This window comes from Mycteria americana, chromosome 11 (genome assembly GCF_035582795.1).
Source record: "Mycteria americana isolate JAX WOST 10 ecotype Jacksonville Zoo and Gardens chromosome 11, USCA_MyAme_1.0, whole genome shotgun sequence".
In the NCBI taxonomy this organism is placed as follows: domain Eukaryota; kingdom Metazoa; phylum Chordata; class Aves; order Ciconiiformes; family Ciconiidae; genus Mycteria; species Mycteria americana.
In genome coordinates, this window is record NC_134375.1 from 6,081,241 (window position 1) to 6,093,677 (window position 12,437).

General features: G+C 72.0%; 1 protein-coding gene across 1 annotated transcript; it reads right to left on the reverse strand.

Moving 5' to 3' along the window:
• Positions 1 to 1,019: 1,019 nt before the first annotated feature.
• CAMKV (CaM kinase like vesicle associated) lies at positions 1,020 to 7,909 on the reverse strand. Its single transcript, XM_075513895.1, has 11 exons — positions 7,690 to 7,909; positions 4,391 to 4,499; positions 3,059 to 3,190; positions 2,905 to 2,979; positions 2,688 to 2,826; positions 2,488 to 2,608; positions 2,076 to 2,151; positions 1,858 to 1,994; positions 1,699 to 1,777; positions 1,538 to 1,625; positions 1,020 to 1,316 (listed from the first exon to the last, which is right to left on the reverse strand). The coding sequence occupies exons 2-11, from the start codon at positions 4,483 to 4,485 to the stop codon at positions 1,020 to 1,022; spliced, it is 1,239 nt and encodes a 412-aa protein (XP_075370010.1). The 5' UTR covers positions 4,486 to 4,499; positions 7,690 to 7,909.
• Between the last annotated feature and the right edge of the window lie 4,528 nt (positions 7,910 to 12,437).

Below are 12,437 nucleotides of genomic sequence, written 5' to 3' on the forward strand. Positions count from 1 at the left end.
CCCGAGGGGGCGGGGCCTGCGGGCGGGGGCGGGGCCGCCCCCCCCGGGTCTCCCCGCCCGCCGCGCCCGTGTACCCTGAAGCCTAACGATGGCAGCGAAGCTCCCTCGCGGGCGCTGGCCGGGACGAGCTGCCCTGGCCGCCTGGGCAGCAACGCCGCTCCCGGCCTGCCCGGGCCGCCCCGCCTCACTCCGCTCTGGCGGCGGCCGCGCCGTCCGCCGCCGGCCCGCGCGGCAGGCACCGGCACCCCGGGCCCCACAGAGAGACGGGGCGGGCGGCGCCGGTGCTGTCTCAGTTTGTCCTCAGCGGGGTCTTTATTTGCCAGAGATACAGCGCGGGGGCGCGGGCACGCGGGGGGCGCGGGCACGCGGGGCGCCGGCGGCAGCCGCAGGCAGAGCCGGCCCTGCAGGCATGCAGCTGCGGGGGAGGGAAGCGGGGACCGTGGAAGGGGGGGCGCGGGGGGGGGGGGGGCACTCCGGATCCTCCAGACACGACGCGTGGGGGGCCGTGTGGCCGCCCCCCGGCGGGGGGGGGGGGGGACGGGACCCGCGCTCCCTCGCCCCCTGCGACGCGCTCCCCCCCCCCCGGGGCCCCGGGGCGGAGAGGGGGTGCCGGTGCTCTGCCCGCTGGGGCCCCCCTCTCCGTCCCGCGCGGCCCCACCCGCGGTCCCGCACATGCACGCGTGTCCCGGGGGGGCCCGCGCGACGCCCCCCGGCCCTGCGGAGCGTGTGGCCGGGGGGGCTGCCCCGTATCTCTGGGCGTCCCCGGGGCGGACAGCGGCGGGGGACAGACTGAGAGAGCGGGGTGGGGGGGGACGGGGGGACGGGACGGACACAGACCGACCGGCAAAGCCACCGAGGGGGCCGGGAGGGGCCGGGGCGGGCGGGGAGGACGGGCTCCATGCAGGGCTCTGCCCCGCGGCCGGCTCTCCGTCGGGGCACGTAGAAAAGGGGGCGCAGGCGGGGGCGCGGGGGGCCATGCCGGGGCTATGTACAGAGGGGGGCGCGGGGGCCGCCGCCGCTCAGCCGGTCTGCTCGCTGGGGGACTCGGCGGCGGCGGCGGCGGTGGCAGCCCCGTCCCCGTTACACGTGGTGGCGGGCGGCGTGCCGGGGGCCGGGGGCTGCGCGGCGGCAGGCGGCGTGCTGGGGGCCGCGGGGGCCACAGTGTCCGTGGCGGCGGTGGCGGTGGCGGCCGTGGCGGTGGCGGCCGTGGCGGTGGCGGCGGTGGCCGGGGCCGGGGCCGGGGCCGGGGCCGGGGCCGTCTCCGTCTGCTCGGGCGCCCGCAGGCGTTTCATGAGCGTGGTCACTCGCACGGCTTTCTGCGGGGGGAGAGGCGGGGGGCCGTGGGGCGCGGGCGCTCCCCTGCCCCTGGGCCCCTCACCGGGGCGTCGGGTCCCCCACCGGGGATGCCTGCTGGGGGCTGGCGTGGCCGCGGGGGCTGGCGGCCCCCACTCCCCCCCCCCCCGAGGCTGACAGCCCCGTGATGGGGGAATGGGCTCGGCTGAGAGGGGAAACTGAGGCACGGGGCGCCCCCACCCACCTTCCACTTGGCCCGGGCGAAGTTCTTCTCAATCTGGGCGCAGACGCCGTCCTTGATGTTCTTGTCGGAGGCGGCGTTGCCGGAGATCCTGGGGAGGCGGGGAGGGGTGAGCGGCCCCTGCCAGCCCCCCCGGCCCCCTGCCCGCCCCCACCGCCCCTCACCACTCGTGGGAGATGGCCTCCTCCGCCGTGATCCGCTGGTCCTGCTCCACCTCCATCAGGCGCGTCACCAGCTCCTTGGCTGGGGGCATGGGGGGGGAAGTCAGCACCAGGGGGGGACAACGTGGGACCCCGTGTTTCCTCCCCTGGCGTGGGGCTCACCCGCCTGCGAGATGTCGTCCCAGTATGGCGGGTCGAACTCGTAGTCCCCAGCCAGGATTTTGCGGAAGAGGTTCTTGTCGTGGTTCTCGTAGTCTTCCTCGTCCGCCTCCTCGTAGAAGGGGGGGTTCCCCGAGAGGCTGGGGGACGGGGCGGGGGGCTCAGCCCGGCCCCTGGCCCCCGGCCCCCCGCGGCCACCCCGGCCCTCACCCCGCACTCACAGGATGTACATGATGACGCCGATGGCCCAGCAGTCCACCGGCCGCCCGTACCGCTGCCGCCCCACCACCTCCGGAGCTGCAGGGGACAGGAGAGCAGCCCTGCCCCGGGGTCCCCAATGCCCCGGGCCCCTCGCCCCCGGGCTGATGGGGAGCGGGAGGGACCCACCGGGAGCACCCAGGATCAGCCCCCAGGGTGATGGGGAGCAGGAGGGACCCACCGGGAGCACCCAGGATCAGCCCCCAGGGTGATGGGGAGCAGGAGGGACCTGCCAGGAGCACCCGTGACCATCAGGAGGGACCCAATGGGAGCCCCCAGGACCGGTCCCCAGGGTGGCGGGGAGCATCAGGGACCTGCTGGGACCCCAGCAGCACCACCCACCCCTGCGTGCCCGCCCGGCTGGCTCTCACCCACCCAGGTACTCGGGGGTGCCGCAGGGCTCCTTGATGAGCCCGTTCTCCAGCTTGGCCAGGTGGAAGTCGCTGATGACGATCTTGGAGTTCTTCAGGCGGTTATAGTACACCAGGTTCTCCAGCTGCTGGCACAGGAGCCGTGAGTGCCGGGGCGGGGGGCACGCCAGCACCCACGGGTGCTCCCACCCCCCCCTCCCGCACCTTGAGGTTTCTGTGGACGATCTTGAGCGAGTGCAGGTAGGCGACGGCCTCCAGCACCTGCCGGATGACGTTGCTGGTGTCCCTCTCCGAGTAGTAACCCTGGTCCAGGATCCAGTCGAAGACCTCCCGGCCAGTGGCCCTGCCGACAGCACCTCTGCCGAGATCCCCCCCGGCGGGGGCACCCCCAGCCAGACCCCCCCGTGCCCCTCAAACTTACAGCTCCAGGAAGATGAAATACTCCTTGCGGGTGATGTAGACGTCCACCAGCTGCAGGATGTTGGGGTGCTTCACCCTGCGGAGAGATGAGGGGGTGAGCGGGGGGTCCCCACTTTGCCTGGCGGCACGGGAGCCCCCCCGGCCCCGGCCCTCACATTTTGAGGATGATGATCTCGTTTTTGGCCGCCTTCCGCACTTTCCGCCCGTCCCGCTTCAGGAACTTCTTGCAGGTGTACAGCTTCCCTGTGGTCTTCTCCTTGGCCCGGAAGATTTCACAGAACTCCTCCCTAGAAGGGCGCCCGCAGCCGTCACCCCCCTGGGGACCACCGAGCTCGGGGCACTTGGGTGGTCCCCAGGCCCACCAGCATCCCCCCCATCCCAGCAGCGAGGGGAGATGCTGGGGGGGTGGAAGGAAGCTGCGGCTAAAAACCTCTCCAGAGCAGAGGGGAAAAAAAAGGGCAGTGAGAAGGAATCGACAAGGAATAAGCAAATTGATAGGGAAGGGGGAAAATTTGCCAATTAAAAAGCCCCCTCCCCGTGGCAGCCGGGGTGGGACCCACTGCGAAGCCGCCCGTGCCGAGGCAGAACAGCAGCATGCCCCGACATTAATGCAAGCGCCGCGGTCGGGAAGAAACAAGGGGAGACGCGCCGGTTGCCCCGGGGTGCTGCAATATTTCTGTTCTATTATTAATGGTGCTCGAGACCATCGGCCGGGCAGGAGCCGCAGGGGAGCCCACGGGGGGCACTCGGCACCACTCCGTCAAAGCCTTTGGCTTTCCAACCCCCTGGCCGCACCGAAATCCTCGTGGCCACTGCCCCGGGTGCAGGGGAACTGGGACCCATGGGCTTCAGGACAGGCTGCCCAGAGGATGGAGCAAACCTCTGAGAGCCCCCAAAAAGGTCCCCGCCGCCACCCAGCGTCCCCCTGCCAGGCATGACCCACAGCCAAGTGTCCTGGTGTTTTGGAGGCCGACGGAAAAATTTCTGGCACGTGTTTTGGGGTCAAACTGCTCTCAATGGGTCTGAGGGCTTCATTTTGCGGAGGAGAGGAAGCTTCATTGCTTCCTAATGGGTTCCCCAGCACGGCAATAAAAGTTGCGGGGAAGCAGCAGCGCTCCGCTCCCCCCCAAATGACATCTGCCCTCTCCTTTGCTGGAGCAGAGCCCTCCTGCTTCCCGGAGCGCTCGGGGAAGCCGGGATCGTGCAGAATTGCTGCAATCCCCGCAGATCTTGGGAGGAGGAGGGAGGGATACGGGGAGCTGCCCGGCTCCAGCCGGCAGCAGCAGCGAAACCTCGTTGCCCTCTTCGGAGCCGGCAGCGAACACCCCCACGCGCCCGCCAGCGAGAGGGATTCATTAGGGGACAGGCACCCCGAAACGCACCCTGCCCGTCCCAGCTGGGGACCGGCACCGCGAAAGCCCCCGCGGGCAGCATCGTGCTGCTCCTCAGCCCGGGGCACCCCCGGAGCCGGGGAGGGACCAACTCACGTTTTGATGACCTGGCCCAGGTCATATCTGTCGGTCACCTCGGACGGCTGGTTATAATCTTTCTTGTCTCCCAGCGTCACGCAGCCAAACGGCATCGCAGGGCCCGGTGCTGGCAGGGCAGGGAGAGGCGGTGAGCACCCTGGCACCGCCAGCCCCCCCGGAGCCGCCCCAGGCCCCCCCGAGCCGCGCCGATTAATGTAAAACCTGCCGAAGCGCGGCAGCTGCTCGTGCTCCCCGGCTGCGCGAGCCGCCAAGCGCCCAGCCCCACCGACGTGCGTCCATCCCTGCGGCGCCCGGCCACTCTGCCTGGGCTTGGGCTGCCGGCGCGGCCGCAAGCCGGCTCCTCCGGCTCTCGTTTGCAGATCGTTAATGATTTATTAAGTAGCCAGGGCTAGCACAGAGCCCGGAGCACCCGCTTGCCGGGGAGGCAAGCGGAGACGAACGGACCCTCTCCCGTTTCTCAGCCCGGTTTTGCCCCGCGGTGACATTTCTGTAGCTGGGGCTTCCCCAGGCGGAGCATTGTCGCACACAGTCACATATGCAGCGAGTTACACCAGCCTCAGCTCCCCGACTCTTACCAGCCCCGATGGCCCCGCTGCAGCAACGGGCAGGTGGGCACCGCGGTTTGGTGGTGCCAGCCCTCCTGCCGCCAGCAGCGGCCAGGACACCGGCCCCGGCACGTGCCGGCTCCTCCAGCCCTTTAGGAACGATGTTTTGCTCCTTGCTTTCCTGCCAGGAACCCTTCAAAACCAGACCCTGCTTGGACGGGTTTCCAGCTTCCCAGCAAAAAATTGGTCCCATAAAGTGATTTTTTTCCCTTTCCCATCCCATTACTGGGAGGAAGTTTCAACTGACGTTATTTTCTGACGGCTCAGAAGGAGAAAGGGCTCCCAGGCCCCCCCAGTCCTCTGGGACGAGCCCGAGCGGGACCCACGATGGGATGCCGGCACGACGCTGGAGACACCCATCGCCCAGTGCTAAAGCTCCCAAAACACCGTGCTGCAACATGCTGGCCCCGCCGTGCCGTGCCGGCAGTGCCCGGGGCCCAGCGGTGAGGGCCGCGGGCAGGATGGCAGTGTGGGATGCGGGAGCCGGCATCGCGGGTACCCAAGCGCCGAGCCTGTTGCTATGGCAATGGGAACTGGAGATGCAGAAAGCGGCACATCCTTTGGAGGGGGCAGGGACGGGCAGCACCCGGCAGCACCCGACCCACATGCGGGTGCACGGCCCCGTCCCTGCCGCGCGGGCCCCGGGAGGAAGGTGGTCCTGCCCGCTGCACCCAGGGCATGCACCTAAGCGCTCCCTGGGGTGATTGACCCCAAATCTGGGTGGGACGCGAGTGCAGTGAGCCGGGGAACGGGGCGATGCTCCTTCCTGCCTCCATCCCTCGGGGCTGACCTGCCTCCGTGCCTGCCCAAGCGATGCCCGCAGTATGGGTGCTCCCACCTCACACGACAGCCAGGCATCCTCCTGCCAGGAAAGCCCATTCCAGGCAAGAGCACCTGTCCCCGTCCCACTCAGGGTGCACCCACTCCCGAAAGAGAAGCAGAGCACCCATGGGACACCCTTCCCCGTGGCACAGACCGGGTGAGGCTTTCCGGCCCACACTGAGCTCATCCCAACAGCCTCCCCAGCAAACGTGCCCTGCCTGGCACCTCCGTGTCCCCGTGCCACACGACGCCAGCTCTGCCGTGCCACCGTGCCCAGCCGAGGGGGACGAGGGCTGTCCTGGCAGCCGCTGGCGTGGCAGTGGGCTCGGTGCGTGGGCCAGCAGAGGCAGGGCTGGCCTGCGGGCAGGCAGGAAGGCTGCCAGCGCTGGCAGCGTGATGCCAGGATTAGCCGGGAAGGGACCCGGGTGGGATGATATATCGGGATTTTATTGCTGTCTCTGCAAGCGCCCAGCTAATCTGCGCTCACAAAATTAGTTCCCGTTCTTTAGCGGGGACCCATCCTGCCGGGGCTGAGCACTGGCACCCTCCCCTGCCCCAGGCTGGCTCGGGGGGGCTCAGCGCACCCGGGGTACCCCACAAGGGAGTCCGGCACCCAGCCCCACATGGGGGCCAGCACCTGCGCCCCACAGGTGAGAGCAGCCCCGCCGTGGCAGGGGCACCCGGGCAAGCGGAGGGCGAAGGGGTGAGTGCTCCCTCCCCGGGGTGCTGGGGGGGGAGGCTGGGTGCCGTGCTGGCACCCGCGCGCAGCTAGCCCCCCCCAAAGCGTCTAATTTGGGAGCAGAAGCAACAGCGGGTGTAAGACAATAGCGGGGAAGTGGGTGGCCGGGTGCGGACGGCACGGAGGGATGACGCAGCCGCGCAGCTCTTGCCAGCGGGCCCCCCCGGCCCCCCGAGCCCCGGCCCTGCCCCACGCCGTGGGGTGCCACCGGCCGGCGCTCCGTCTCCGGCCCCGCTTCTAACCTGCAGCCGCCCTGGACGTGTCCGTGGGGGGGTCCCCGCTGCCCTCCCGCCCCCCCCAGCCCGGGGGAAGGATGTGCCGGGCAGAGGCATAAACGCGGCCGGGCCGAGGTGGACCGAAATATTGCTAGTGCAGGCAGCAGGCAGGCAGCGGGGAGGCGGAGGGGCTGCGCCAGCCCCGCGCTGCCCGCAGGAGCCGCCCGGGCCGGGGCCGGGGCCGGGGCCGGGGCCGGGGCGGGCTGGGGGAGCCCCAGCGCCCGCGGGGCCGGCCCGGAGCCCACCGGCCCCAGCCCCGGGGAGGTGCGGAGGTGCAGCCCGGGCCGCGCACCGCAGGGGAGGTCTCGGCCGTGGCCGGCTCGGAGCGATGCGGCAGCGGGAAGGGAGCGGGCTGCGGGAGAGAAGGGCAGGGGGCCGGCCCGGGAGGGGATGCTCGGCGGCGGGGGCGCAGGTCCCCGGCAGCACCCCCCCCGCCGCGGGGCCGGCCCGGCTCTCCGGGCTCCGCGCTGGACGCGGGGGCGGCACCGGCGCGGGAGCGGCCCCGGGAGGGCGAGCAGGGAGGCGCGGGGGGAGCCGGGCTCCGGCATCTCCCCGTGCCCGCGGCGCCCGTCGGGGCTCGGGGTCCGCGGGACGCGGGGTGCCGGCGGGGGCGGTGCGGCAGCGGGCAGCCGTCGGGGCGCACACGCACCCGGGCACGGACCGGCACGGCCCCGCCGGGGTGCCCCGGGCCACCGGGGTGGGGGGGAGAGTGGGGGGCAGCCCCGGGCCAACAAGTGCCAAACCCCGGCAGCGCCCCCGCCCCGGGCCCGGCCCCCCTCGCCCACGGCACGGACCGGCTCGGCTCGGCTCGGCTCGGCTCGGCGCGGGGCTGTCCCGGCGCGGCGCCGCGCTCACCTGCACGCCTCTGGACCGCAAAGGGGGCCGCGGCCCGGGGCCGCCGCTCGGGGGGCGCGCCCCTCCCTCCCTGCCGCGCGGGGCCGGTGCGGAGCCGAGCCGAGCCGAGCCGAGCCGGGCGGAGCCGAGCCGAGCCGAGCCGAGCCGAGCCGAGCCGAGCCGAGCCGAGCCGAGCCGAGCCGTCGGTCCGTCGCGGCGCGGCCCCGCGCGCCCGGCGCGGCAAGTTGGGGGGGCGGGACCGCGGGGCCCCGCCCCCCGGGGCGCCCCGCCCCGCCCCGCCCCTGACGTCACCGCCAAACTTCGCGCCCCGCCCGTCGGGCGCGGGAGAGGCACCCGCGGGGGCGGGTCACGCGTGGCGCTGGGACGCGCCCCGGCACCGCGGCGGGACGGGGCGGCCGTGCCCCCCGGGGCGGGCGGCGGCGACAGAGCCGCCAAAACCGGGCTGGGGCACGGCCACGCCGCGGGGGCCGGGGACCCACGCGGCGGCGGCTCGTGGGGCGTGTAAAGACCCGCGAGGCCCCGCGGCTTGCTGCCTCCCGGCTGCTGGCCAGCCGGGAGAGCCGGGGCTGCCTGCGGGTGTCCCCAGAGCCACCGCCTGTCCCCGCTGTCCCTGTGCGAGCTCCTCACCCCGGGCGGTGGCCGCCCAAGGGGCGGCTGTGCCCCACGGGCCGCATCCTGCCGAGCCCCAGAGCCGGAGCGGCCCTGGCGTCACAGCAGGCTTCAGCGAGATGGTGGGGACCGGTGCGAGGTGCAGAGCACCGGGGTGAGCCGGGGTCCCCTGGGCCGTGCCGTGGCCACCAGCCCTGGATGGGACGGGACAGGAGGGGATGGGGGGGGTGGATGGGACGGATGGGACGGGGTGGGAGCAGGTTAGCAGCGGTGCTGAGGGTGGGCTCAGTGTCACAGGCACCTGTCCCCCAGGGCACTAAGAGGTGCCACGAAAAGGCGGGCGGACACACGGTCCTGCCTCTGCGCCGCGATCCTGTGGGAACCAGGCGACTTCCCTCGTCCTCCTTCCCCAGCTGTGGGGCCAAAGGCCCCGCTCGCTCCCCCGTGGACAGGGATAGTTTGCACCCCATGGCCGGGGCCAAGGGGCAAGAGAGAGGCAATGTCTGCTCAGTGGCCTGGGGCCACCCCAATACCCTTAACTCTGCTCACAGCCCGGGCTTGGCGCCCAGCCTGGGGCGGGTGGCACGGCCCCAGGGGCGCAGCGGGGCCCCCAGCCCCTTCCCCCAGCCCACCTCGCTCCTCACGCAACGCAGCCGCGTGCGCCGAGCCTCCCAAACGGCTGCGTGCTGCGCGCTGGCATTTGCGGCCCATATGGTGCTGCTTCCGAGCTGCACCCCCCCTCCTGTCCCATCCCGCCCCTGCACCCGCCAAAACCCAGCTTCCCAAAACCACCTGGCCCGCACCGTCCTGACCCGCTGTGCGGATGTGGTCGTCCTCTCCCAGGACCCACAGCCCCCCGAGGCCGGGTCAGGCGGGCCCACGGATGGGGGACGCCAGGGTCCCATCCCCAAAGCCAGCATCTCCCCTCTGCGCGCAGGGAGACCTGTGCCAGCACCCCAAGGTGGAGGCAGCCCGGGGCACCCCCTGAACCCATCCCCTGCGTGGCACCGAGCCCCACAGGTCCTGGGCCCACCGCCACCCGAACCGGGTAATTAACGGCGCATGAGAGCGGGGGAATTAGCAGGCCACTGTAGTTTGAGCTTCTAATCAAGAGTTCAATCATACCGGCTGGCAGCGGCGCGGTGCGGTTATTAATCTTTGCACCTCGCGGGAACCTGGAGCGTAACTCACAATTACCCGGCGGGTGCCCGGCACGGCTCAGGGCTGCCCGGCGGTGGCTTGCGGCACGAGGGATGGGCCAGCACTCCTCCAGCACCCCTCGGCCCAGCTCGTGCCTGTCGCCTCCCGGCACCAGCTCCTGCCTGTGGCAGAACAGCCCCGGGCTCCCGTCACGGCTCGCCCGATCCCCTCCTGGCCCCGGCTCTGCCTGGGCTCTCGGGCCACCCCGTGCCCCACTTCAGGGTGATCGGCTCTGCTGAGCCCAACCGTGTTTGTTCCTGCTGTGCTCTGCCCCGTGCACCCACCACCCTGTGCACTCACTGACCTGTGCACCCACCAGCCTATGCACCCACTGCCATGTGCACCCACCACCCTGTGCACCCACCGCCCTGTGCACCCACCGCCCTGTGCACCCACTGCCATGTGCACTCACCACCCCGTGCACCCACCACCCTGTGCACCCACCGCCCTGTGCACCCACTGCCCCCTGCACTCACTGCCCTGTGCACCCACCGCCCTGTGCACCCACTTCCCCCTGCACCCACCGCCCTGTGCACCCACTGCCCCCTGCACCCACTGCCCCCTGCACCCACCACCCCGTGCACCCACTGCCCCCTGCACCCACTGCCCTGTGCACCCACCACCCCGTGCACCCCCTGCCCCCCGCACCCACCACCCCGTGCACCCCCTGCCCCCGCACCCACTGCCCCGCAGTGAGCCCAGAGGCGGGTGCGGGGTGACATGGCCGGTTGGGGTGACGTTTCCCGCAGGACCCCTGCAGTGAGTGAGCCCGGGCTGCCCAGGGTGGGGGTGCCAGGGCTGGGGGCACCCTGCTGTACCCCTTTGCCTTGGGTGGGGGGACAGGGGGTGGGGGACACGCGCCCGTGCCCCTCCGCCCCAGGCGGGGTGGAGGGGTGCGGGGCCGGCCCAGCCTGGCGGCCCGGTGCCGGGGGGTGCGCAGTGGGGTGCAGTGGGGTGCAGCGGGGGGGTGCAGCGTGTCCGTGACTCAAGCGCCACGTGGCACCACATCCCTGCGTGCTTGCCATCGCCATGGCAACCGCCAGGCAATCAGCGATAATTGCGTGCGTCGGCCCGGCAACAGGGCCAAATAAACCCCGTCCCTCCTTTTGGGGGGCTGGCAGGGCGAGGGGAGAAAAGAAGGGGGCACAGCCGCCGATCGCCGCCCCCGGCCCTTTGCCGGGGTCAGCAGCAGCGGGGGTGCACGGCGGCGGGGCCGCCCTCCCCGTAGGCATCCCGCAGCACCCATGCGCCCGGGAAGGCGTCGAGGGAGGCGGCCAGCGAGCCGCCCAGCCAGGCGGCCGCACGGTGGCAGGGGGTGGCCTCAGAGGGGACCCCCAGCCCGGCGTCCAGGCGCCAGGGGAAGCCGCGCACCCCACCAGCAGCAAGGCGGGGCGGGGGGCGGCCGGGGGGCCCCGCAGCAGCTCGGCCACCTTCTCCTGGTTGGTGGCAGGGGAGAGAGGGGCGTCTGCGGCCAGCACCGCCACCTCCTTGGGGCAGACGCCCAGCTCCCGGTAGAGGACGCGGTGCCACAGCTCCTCCAGCCCGTCCCGGTCGGTGACCGTGCTGTGGGTGAGGACGGGGCCGCCCCCGCCTGGCTGGGCACCGCAGACCGCGGCTGCTGGTCCCCGGCCAGCCAGCTCCCGGTGTGGCCCGTCCCCGTGTCGATGACGACGGCGCACAAAGCCTCGTACCTCTCCACCGGCTTGGCCCCCATCGCATCCAGGGCTGGCTCTGGTACCCGGAGCCCTGCCTGGGGGGGGCTCAGTCGCCATAGCAACCACCTGCATCACGGTGATGACATCACCCATGGCATCGGGATTTGGTTCCCCTTCCCACTGGAAGACCTTTGGGGGTCCCCTGAGGCTCCCCAGGGTGGTACCTGCCCCCAAGAGGCTCTTGCGGCCGTAGGCACCAGGGGAAGCTGGTCAGGGCGAGGATTTTCACCTGCAAAGCGAGTGGAGCTCCTGGCCAGGAGAGAACCAGCCCGGGGGAGGACGAGGACCGGGACCGGGACGTGGCTGGCGCTGGTCCTGAGCGGCTGCTGAGACGGGGCGAGCCTCCCTGACCGAGGGCAGATGCTGTCTCAGGGGCAGAAAAAGGAGAAAAAGATGTTCCTTACAGGCTGGAAGGCTTTGGGCTAAAGAGAAGCTCCCTGCGGGCCAGCAAAGCTGCTTGGGGGCCAGCAGAGTTCCCCAAGGGCCACTGAAGCTCCCCAGGAGCCAGCAGAGCTCCCCAGGGACCACCAAAACTCCCCAGGGGCCGGCAGAGCTGCCTGGGGGCCCAGCAGAAATCCCTGGAGCCACCAAAGCTCCCCAGGGGCCAGCAGAGCTCCCCAGGGGCCACCAAAGCTCCCCAGGGGCCAGCAGAGCCCCAGCTGGGTGCAGGGGTGCCCCGGGCAGCGCGGGTGCCCCCAGGTACGGGTGCCAGCACCAGGCGAGGAGGACGGGGGTGCCCAGGCCGGCTCCCGGGGCCGGGCACGCAACCTGCCCGGATGCGGGCAGGGGGGCCGGGGTGCAGGCAGCCCCCCCCGCCGCTTGCAGGCATCATTAGCAAAACTTGCCGGTTTCTAAAAATGGCAGTGCGGCGGCCGCTCCTCACGCCTGCTCCCCAGCGCTCCGGCAGCCGCTGAAACCGGCTCGGCATTGCCTGCTGCCTCCTGCCACCTCTCGCCGGGCCGGCTGACGCCGGAGACCACCGCTCCGCTCACACGCTGGTTTGGCACAATTTTGCCCAGCTCCAAGCCGGCCCCCCCCCGCTGCCCGGCGGGCCGTGGCGGAGGTAGAAGGGGGACAGGCTGCCCACCTGGGTGGCACCCGCTTTGCCACCGGCCTTTGCGCCCGCTTTGCCGTGAGGAGCCCAAAACCGCCGCTGGCACGCGGTGCCGTTGCGGTGGCACTGGCAAATGCTGTCGCAGCACGTCCCCGGGCGCTGCTGGCAGC

Bases quoted from the DNA above. Each gene is read 5' to 3' on its own strand.
- CAMKV (XM_075513895.1), bottom strand. From the start codon at position 4,485: ATGCCGTTTGGCTGCGTGACGCTGGGAGACAAGAAAGATTATAACCAG. The intron at 3,191-4,390 runs GTGAGTTGGTCC...GCGCCCTTCTAG, and splicing joins CTGGGCCAGGTCATCAAAAC to GGAGGAGTTCTGTGAAATCT. The intron at 1,317-1,537 runs GTGGGTGGGGGC...CTCCCCCCGCAG, and splicing joins TCGCCCGGGCCAAGTGGAAG to AAAGCCGTGCGAGTGACCAC.